We start from the raw sequence: 10,400 nt of genomic DNA on the forward strand, positions 1-10,400 counted from the left end.
AGTAAAGACTAAATTTATTTGAATATTGTGGAAGTTAGCCTAACCGGGGTTCATTTAACCCCTATGTAATTTAAATAATTTATCCACAAAACGCACACAAAAAATGCATTGTTTACGGCTGTACTTCATTGGGAGAGAAAAAATTACAGTTACAACAAAAAGGCGATAAATATACGAAATACACGAAAAGGCATAAATTCTTGACATAAAAATACAAATGCAAGTAATGTAAGCCTTACAAATAAGTGACGTCGTCTTGACTCTGTATCCAGCTGTAGACCGAGTCGTTGGCAGTTTTTCGTTTATAAGACACGGTAATAACATTTTGGTCACGCGGAATCATAACATCTGCTCCGCGACGTGTGAGAGTTACTTTTCTCATTTGCGGAGGAGCTGGAGTTTGTGGCTCAGTCGCTTTCGTCATGTCCTTTTTACCCAGACCGAATCGAGCCCACTTGTGGTGGTTTGCGTGTCCAACCAAAGGCCTTGTTGGTGAGCGCATGGACGACGCAGATGAGCCTGATGAAGCGGAAGAAGCAATAGATGAGACGGATGTGCGATTGTCTGACACTTTGACCGTCTTCTGTTGTCGTTGGGGATGAAGCGAAGGTGGTGGGTTTCCACCCCTCACTCGCGAAAGATCGATCAAATTTTGGTAATCGCGTTGCTTCTGGAAATCGGAAACACGCCGAACAAGCACCCGTCCACCATTAGAACTTCCCTCCTGTGATGACGAACTTTGATTTGAAGACGGATTGTTGCGGGTGTCTCTGATTGGCCGGAAAGCGGAATTGTGTCCAGAAGATTGAAATGACTGGGCCCGAGTCACGTATTTTCCAACTGAAGTTGAGGCGGAAGAAGGACGGTGAACGAAACGATTAGTTCGTTGAGTTTCATCTGACGAGGTGACTGGATTTTCCGTTCGCGCCGATGTCGGCCTTAAAGGCTTCGTCCTAAAACACAAGGCACAGTTTATTTTTTGGCAAACACGGTATCAAAGTAAAAGTTTAACGTACTTTAAATTACATGCATGTATTTACGTTTGTTCTACGGTTTCAAAAACTTACTAATTTTATTATACGCTTTAATCAAACGTTTAAATGGTGCAACCTTGGTCATGAATCAGAAAAAAGGCGACAACTAGGGTACCTAAGCCGATGAGGTAACATTACACTCGTGAGAAACCGACGCTAGGGAGACGAGCAGACGTCACAGGGTGAATGTCAGTCTGACCACGAGATACTGCGTGAGTATTTGCAGACCCAAGCGTTTACCACAAAACGCATTTTGCCATATATATACACGTAGAGCGAGACTTTGCGCTTTACGGTACGAATTATAACGCAGATTTATGATGATATATCGTATAGTGCAGTAGCATATTTACTAATGGTACCAAACGTTATGACTTCATTTGTTTAAACTGGTAATGAAGCTGTTTTCTTAAGCTAACCCCGTAAATCATTACCTGTAGAAAGTCTGCTTTTCAGTTTCACAGAGCTTTTCCTTATCTGTCAACGTTCCCTTGGCGTCCACGTGGCCGTACGTGGGATTCGTGAATGATCTGTTGGAAATTCCCGGCCCGGTGTTGTTTTTCACGGACGTCAGAGTAGCATAAGACGTTGTTGCCTTAGTGACAGGTGCCACAAACTTCATATCCTCCTCCTCGTTTCCCAAGTCCGCATCTTCCTCTTCGTTATCTGATAAACGTTTCAAGTCCTCTTCCCATGGGTAAGAGTGGTTCCCGGTTTCCATGACATTATCCTGAATGCTTTCGATAACTTCCTCCTGCTCCATGCTCCGTTTAAGGTCGGTTTCCCGTTGCTCCAACTGCCAGCGCATGTCGTCGATGCACTCGTTGAGACGAACAAATTTCCGCAAGATGTCGGTGTCGAGCTCACGCAGTTGTTTCTGAAAGATGGCGATCGAGTTATTAGTTTTTTTTTCTAAAAAAATATTTCTACTGCAACATTTGAAAATATCTTATTTGTGTTCCAAGGTACCTTGAGTTTACAAAAAAGAAGATGAATTTAGAATATTAAATGTCTCCGGCGATACTAATTTGCTTTTATGACAAAGTGATAAATATTTACTGAAACTAATATATATATACGTTGTTGTTGGCCACCCCACAGTCAAGCAACCGGTGGTTGCTGGTAGGCGATTTTGTGGGACTCCGCACGAACCGCAAGGACCTTATATGATAAAAATCGATATGAATAATTCAGCATTCCAACGTATGCATGCAGGCTCGGTTTAAGTCAAAGAGCTCTGTGGCAATAAGACAAAAATACAGTGGACAACTGTACAAATGTACAGTACAGTACATATAGTTCTACTTCGAGCATCTGCTGTAACATTTCTGTTTTTACATTACTTTCTTTCCACAAATGAAATACCAAATTGACGTAGCTATGCAAATAGGGTAATTATTAACCAAAGAACATGTAAAACTGAAACTAAAATTCCATCTTACCCTGGAAGCAATAAATGCCAGCGTCTGGCGCTATTTACACAACAAAGGTACACAGAATAGCTCTTCCGGCTTGAACTATTTGTGCTTGACTACTAATTGGGGCAACAAGGGATTAAAGTCACAAAAACAGATCAGGCAATTAATTCAATTTATAGACCTTGTAAATCTTGAGGCAATTATTTCTTCGAACAATTTTTTATGTCTGTGGACAACTCCACGCACGATAGAAAACGTGTTTAAAACGCTTGGTTTGAATTGACAGTACCAGTACTGGACCTTAGTTAAGTGCTGTGAGATATCAGTAAAACACTTTTTATTCAAAACGAGCAGTACTTGGGAACCTTCGGCAACAGCGGGGGAAATCCAACGTCTTTGGCTGAAAAAGTTGACCACATGAAAGACACCCCACATAAACAGCGCTTCGTTTTTGTGAAGCAATGGAACATTGATGATTTGTTATTTCTTTGTTCCAAAGTACCATGACGGTGATGACGCAACAACCAGCCAAAATTTGACAGTTTCTTATCAACCAAATTCAAAGAGTTTGGAGATTGTTAAAGGACCAGCTACAATAGATTACCACAAGAAATTGATGAAAATAAACAAAAATATCCAAGCACTTTGAATTTCGTAGTTACGAAAATCACGAGATAGCGAAGATGTGAGCAGCATGAGGTATGATGACTCGAAGCTACAAGAGTTGTGCTAGAAGCTAAAAGCTCACAAACTTATCGGGGTTCATTTCACCGCACTTTGGTCACCAGTTCAAATAAACGGGCCTCGGTTTAAGTGGAGGGTGGAGTCGCGCTGGAATGTGACGGTCGTAGTGGCGAAAGTGGCCTGTGACTACTAACGCCGTTTGCGTCACAATTACGTGTTTGTTTACGCAAGAGCTTCTCGTGAAGTCGTTCGGCCACTTTTGGTTGCTTTAATGAACAGTGAAAGAGAATGTTAAATTAAAACGTAGCGGGATTGACTGATACACAAATGGTTAAGATTTTTTTTCGAACTGTCATCAGTTTTACAGCAGATTCTTTGCGTTACTTTGACATCACTCCCTAAGTTTCGTTGTAAACATTACGTAAAGTCTTCACAGAAAAACCGCATACAAAGGTGGGCCACAAACCGCATTCACCAACATGTCTAAATACTACATGAAACCAAACCAGATCAACGGCCAACACTAAAGGGTAACCGTGTAACTCGATGGCTTGGCATTACGCCATAACATTTAGGATTTAAAAGACGCAAAGATGTATAAATGGCAATGTGTGCTCCAAACAAAAAGTCTGCAGGTAAGTTTCAGTCAACACACTCAAACAAATAGTGTGCCATGCATATAAAGTCACGAGATTGAGGAAATAGGTATTTCAATGACCAAGTATGTCACCACAAGACATATGTTTTCGATCAGGATTGCCAGTAATTACTGTCTGAGCAGGCGACGGTCAGACAGAATGGAAACCAAACAAAAGAGACGTCCGTTTTTGACAAGCACAGTTAACACCATGGCCCAAAATAAACCAACACAGTCAAAAAGTATGTTAAAGAACGTGGCTGGTACAGCAGTGTCTGGGTTGCAATAGAGTTCGATCGGTGCACGGCCGCTTTTTAGTGTTTTATGACCGTAATGGATGGAACAATAAACATGTCAATTGCATTATTGCTACGCAACCCGCGTGTTGTGGATTGCGAGTTACGAATAAAAATGTTTTTCCTCGTATATCCCTTGCAATCAGCATTTGTGCACAGTGTGAAGCCGCAACAAATCCATTTCGAAAGCAAATGCCTGCACAGATTGTGCACTTGAAGACCCACAAACACAACCAACCGCCATCGTAGCATGTATATACATACAAGCATTGGTGTTGTCCACTTAAAGGACAGACGAAGTGAATACTAAAACAGTTTCGGGATACACAGAACACAGACAATCCCAGCACTGCCGCATTAGCGCCTTTCAGCAAACATGGTCCATATTGACTGGATAAACAATAAGCAGGACACAAACTGGAACGTTTTGAGTGTAGTTGCAAATGGCAACACAATCATTGTAACGACGTATTTTCAATTAGTTAATAAGTGGTCCATACAAGACAAATTGTGAAGTGTTTCAGCAAAACCTTCTTGTTTCATCTATTTCTAAACAAGAAGATACAAAGAATTCTCTCCAGCTCAGTACTGACTACTGAACTGACACCAGAGTGTGGTGAGTTCATGCTTTCATGCATGATGAGGGAAAATGCCAGTCGGGGGAAATACTGCTACCAGGTAACCACGAATGTTTGTAGTTGCCAGACACGCTTGAAGTAAAGTTGTAAATGGACATATGGCGGCTGTAAGGTTCAGGAAACTGGTCCTGAGGCTGAGTGTCTTATAAGTGTGCTCGCTTGCCACTTCCATCACAGACATGAGCCACCAGCCGTTGTCGGGTGGAACGCTCCAATACACATATTAGCTGCGCGGTCGTCAAGTGCGTTGGATGAATGGTTGGTATATTGACTATAAGAGTTGTAAAGGGGTTTACAAAACTGTGGCGTATTTTATTTGGAAAAAAAAACATGCGAATCATGTTGACGAAAATTGTTCCAGCGCAATTTAATTTGTATTGGACAAGCAGCACACGTGTCAAGCCAACCATTTCTATTCTCCTCAATGAATTTTTAAGAACGCAGCAGTTCGCGACAATGCTGTTGAGACTGTTCCACCAAACCGATTGGTTGGGCTCAAGCCAAAGTGGGGAGAAATCAAGCAGCGCGTACGGAACTAATGACCCTCATACCCGGAAAATCACAAGCTATTGATATCAGGTCAAGTCGTAGAAACCTTGGCCCAAGTGATTAAGATTTAAATATAGTCTAACAAATCTTGTTGAGATTTGAAGTTTGTGCTTGGAGAAGGTAAAATTCTACATGTCAACAGTCATGCGATTTCTATTGGGACTATAAAGGTCATATGTGTCCTTTCGCAATTGTCATAACTGAAAAAAGGCTAATCCAGACTTAAGCCAAAGATAAGATATTGGTTTAGTTCAAAAATGAATATCATACTTTATTTCTTTGGTATCCATGCCATTCCTGGACTCAAAAGAAAACTTTTTTACAACCAGGAAAGCAGACAAATCAGACTGGGTGGTTTGTGACTTGGTTAATCATTGCATAGATTGCGTGAGAAGTAGTAACCACTTTACATAGGTTAGCGCGGGGCCTTCTGCCGTTAAATGAAATACAATGTCAGAGACAGCAATAAATTTTAACCTACATTCGTGAAAAAGCATATATTCTAACAATACCACACAGTGCAAAAAACAAAAAAATTATAGACATATAGGGGTTTGTTCAGCATCAAAGCTCACAAAGCAATACAAAGAATGTTTATGGACTGCGTTACTTTTTTCTCTGATTATTGCTCATTGTTAAAGTTTAAACAGCAACAGTCAGCAACACCAAAACGAAATATGTTCCCATGTTAAAACCATTCAGCCTCGCGAAACTAGGGTGGTTTAATTTCGTTCATTACGTAATCCTCGCTCGACCTAGTTTTCGATCGACCGCCGAGCTCTTACTACTTGCTAGTAATAAAATTAATCTATCAAGACTCCCAAATCAAGAAAGTTGGTGGCCTTTTCTGCCAATAAACGAATCGACTGTATGTTTTATAGAAGTCTCTGAAACAAATTGGTAGTGGAAGCAACCAGACCACTAGTAAAAACGCATGCTCAGTCGGATTAAAGCCTTGTACATAATTTACAAATCGGATTTGTGAAAATATCGCTTGGGTTGTCTTCTTTCTAGTTTCTTAACATTTATTTCAGTTCGATATGTAAACATTTTCCAATGGGATGTAAATCTAATTTGCCTGTTTGAACGTGGGCTGCGCTGCGCCAAATAGGCGCCAGTTGAAGGGGTGCCAGGCACATTTCCAAGACTCGAAGTGACGTCTAAAATACTCGCAGCCCCATTTGTCGGGTTATAACCTAGGAGAACTGACATGGTTGGTAGACGACCGACATGACTTGGTTGACGTGCAAACGGATTACAAAACGAACGATGTTTAAACGATTAGGGCGGCGCACAAACATGTCCTGATGTCTTGACAAGGAAAGTCACTTTTGTGACGATACATCTAAAAGGGAAAGGAAAGTTCACAACATAATTTGGTAATATACCTTTACCTTACAAAAGTAACAAAATAATTTGACACAGTGACATATTAAGCCTTACATTGCCAAAAAATCGAACTGATATCGTAGTTTGCATGCCGGAGGAATGGTGGTGGTGGTGAAAAGATGAACAGGATTTTTATAACACGTTCAACAAGCGTCACGCGCCCCGAACTCTGTGTGATGAACGAAACCACAGTCTAGTGACAAACAGACGAGGCGCGTCCTGTGTTGACCGCCAGGTGTGGCATGCGGAAAGGTACACCGTCCGCACGCAAGCGTCCCAACCTCGAATCAGGCCGGATCACATTTCGTATTGTGAAGTCACAGGAAAGCGTTCCAACTCACTGGGCTGCCGAAAGTTTAAATAGTTGAAAATCATGCCTTCCCCGTGTCCACTCAAAATTGTTTGCCGCCTTATGAACATTTACCACACACCAACTTTCACATAACAGTCAAGAATATTACCTTCTGTAACACAGAAATAAAAAATGTACACATGATATTTAACAACAAGTTCTAAGTCTTAACAAGGAAGAACATGCAAAGAACTAAACATTTATGAACCTATGTGAGGCCAGGACAACAAAAATATGTTTAAATAGTTAAGTAGAAAACATATATGACTTAAGCCATCAAAATACTGGATGTCGGAAAGACAAATGGATACAAAACAGCTTGTTCCAAGAAAGGAGAGCAACACATGACCTATTCAGGAAACAATGTATTCATTTAAAGAACTAAGTATATACTCGGATACAGTTACAGTCATTGTTTAGCATAGCAATACAGGAAAAATAATAGATTAGCACCCACATTATATTGAATATATCGGACCGTTTCAAACGATGTTTTGATTATTTTGACTAGAAATTATTAAAATTGGACAAAATACCATTATACCATGCTGGTGGTGTCATTGAGAAATTTGAACACAAAAAGTATATTATGTCCGTGTCCGTGTCTTACCTTTGGTGGCTAATGCATATAGGGTTTACTATATTATGAAAAATTAACTGGTGTACTGGTTTTCTAAAAACATCAGGTAAACATGAAGAGAAAATGAGCTTTGATGTCAGTACCACCTAAACTTAATACTGACAAAGAACACCGTCTCTGGTCATACGCCTTTGGTTAATATACCTTGGAAAATATTAAAATAAAATTTTCCCAAGGGCATCATGTAAACATAATGACCTCTACAGTTACCACACCAAACTTGAACAAAGCAAACCAAAAAACATGTTGCAACAAACTTATCATGAAACTGGTGCCCAAAATATTTTCAGGGCAAAAGGATACGTGCATCTGACAGTAATTGGTTACAAACCAACATCAGTAATACAAACTAAAATATGTCACTGCATTTAGATATCAAGCTCATTTCAGCAAAGTGATAAATTTGTTTATTCTTAATTTTTCGACACTATTGTGGCACCTTGTTGTTTGTATCAAGGTGGTAGCTACACTGCTGCCACCTGCCACTAACAATAGTAAATTTGTAATGTTTTTAAAATATTTTGACTTACCATTTCAAACACGAGGAATTGCAGTTTCGCTTGCAAAACTTCCCTTGCTTGTGTATTCTCATAATCCCTTTTTTTGTTTTCAGATAATTTGGAGTGAGTCTTAGCGACAAGAACAGTACTGGCAGGAAGAACCTTAATTACTCTTTTGGTCTTTGTAGCTTTGTTCTGCACACTGCGATTATATCCTTTACAACTTTCCAAGCATTCGTCTGCGTTGCGCAGTAAACACGAAGGCACTTTCACTCCCACTTTTTGGTTAAGGTTGTGAAAGGCAAGACCCTGTTCTTCGTCAAGGTCGTCAGACGTCGATGACTTTCTGCGGGAATTCACACTCTCTTCACCGGCAGAGTTATTTGGCGAATCCCCTATGGCACTATCGTCATCATGTTTTGAGTTAAACTCGTTTTCCTTCCACATATTGTTAAACGCAGTTTGCACAACTGTTGCGTTAATTGTCCTAGCAAATCTTGCCACTACAAACAAAACATAGACCCAGGTTTAAACGACGCAATGGCAGACTTACCAACTTTTTTGTACCAGTACGCATTGTTGAACAAAACAAAAGTAAACACACCACAATAGAAGATAACTTCAGGCAAACGAAAACAGACTTGACCAAGAATTTACAAGTCATCTAATAGTAAACAAATCAGAGAAGTAAATGCATTATATGCAATCACATACACAACATAAACGAACAAACCTTGTACTTTCTGAAGGCGTCGGCTTTGTCTGTCTGCACTCGCTTTCTCGTCGCTGCTGTTCCCAGTCGCGCTTGATTGACTACATGCCTTTGTTGTTTTTCCCTTTTCTCTTGTCTGGAACTCCAATTTTGCCCCGAATCAGGCACGAATGTAAACGTTGGTTCTCAAAAGAGAGGTAATTCAATCGCAGCGCTGTAAAATTAATGGATCCAACCCACTAGTTTTGGACAAGTTCAGGATTTGTGTGCGTAGGTTACGCAAATTATAAGTTTTTTTAATCTAGAATAAGGTGCACATATTCAGCCATTCTAGTAAAGTGAAAATACATGTAATGAAGAAAATACAGCTATACCTTTACTGTCTTTTCTGTTGGTCACGCACTTACTTCGTTTTCATCAGTCATTCATCATCCACGAGAATATGACGTAACAGTTTGCGTGGGCCAACGATGTTGAGTAAGAGTTGAATTCGCGCCATTTCCGTGTTGATAAGCCATATTTTAAGTCTGACCAACTGGAAAACGTGATTCCGATGAAGTCAGTGTGGTAGCAACTGCCCTTTCTCCCATGCTGTAGCGAAATTAAGAAATTAGTGTTTATTGCCCACATAAATTATCAGTCAAAATCAACTCTGTATTTACGGTTTTAATATGCGAAGGGCTGCTTAACTTGGCAGGTCGTCCATTCGATTTCCGTTTATTTCGTTTCAAAGCTAGTTATTATCTAAAGATGTATATCTTATTTGTTCACGCAACAGCTTTCATAATGTAGATATAGCCGTAGAATTTGTACATCTTTTTCCTTATTACATCGCTAATAGGATTTAAAAAATCAAAACTCCTACTGGAAATACAGTAACAAAAGAACTGGTATCAGCTTCAAATGACGCCGCCGTAACTAATAGTTTTCTAAACAGTGGTGTTGCCGCCGATAGGATATCTTACATTTATCGTGGGCGACTCGTAGGAGGTAATTAAACTAATAAAAACTATGACGTATTTAGGCTTACCTTTAATGAAAGGTAAATGTGTTTCGCTCCATGGGCGCGCATTGTGATCTAATTTGTCTTCTGTCTTTTTAGACAACACTATGATTTCTTCAACAAAATAATGTAATTTTATTCCTGTTGCTTTATAAGCAGAAGTATTAACGCAGTTTGTATTGCTGGACTGACGTCATGGATGCTCATGAGCTGCAACGAACGTCGCCAATTTTTTTTTCTTTTCGAAGTGGATGTATTGATCTAAAACTGTGGTAAACAAGTTCTATTGTGAAACCGGAGCAGTTAGGCCAGGTGCCGTTAGACTCTTGAAAAGCAAGCTTTTTTGTGACTTTTCGGGGCCTTTGTGCAACTTTGTGCTTCCATTATATGGCAGCTTCTTAGAATTTGATTTGTTAAGTGTTTTATTTACAAGATATATATTTTGAAGGCATTTTAAAAATAAATTTTAGACTTTGCTAATCCACAATAATATCATTCAGCATTCATTTATCTCTAATTACAGTTACGGGTTTATTTTCTGAGCCTCT

At 39.8% G+C, this 10,400-nt stretch overlaps 1 protein-coding gene across 1 annotated transcript; it reads right to left on the reverse strand.

Moving 5' to 3' along the window:
- Positions 1-8,953, reverse strand: LOC145904999 (uncharacterized). Its single transcript, XM_082992412.1, has 4 exons — positions 8,871-8,953; positions 8,168-8,640; positions 1,469-1,911; positions 1-953 (listed from the first exon to the last, which is right to left on the reverse strand). Exons 2-4 carry the CDS (start codon positions 8,582-8,584, stop codon positions 236-238), a joined length of 1,578 nt encoding a protein of 525 aa, XP_082848538.1. The 5' UTR covers positions 8,585-8,640; positions 8,871-8,953; the 3' UTR covers positions 1-235.
- Positions 8,954-10,400: the final 1,447 nt, after the last annotated feature.

This window comes from Ascidia mentula, chromosome 1, assembly GCF_947561715.1.
Source record: "Ascidia mentula chromosome 1, kaAscMent1.1, whole genome shotgun sequence".
Taxonomy (NCBI): domain Eukaryota; kingdom Metazoa; phylum Chordata; class Ascidiacea; order Phlebobranchia; family Ascidiidae; genus Ascidia; species Ascidia mentula.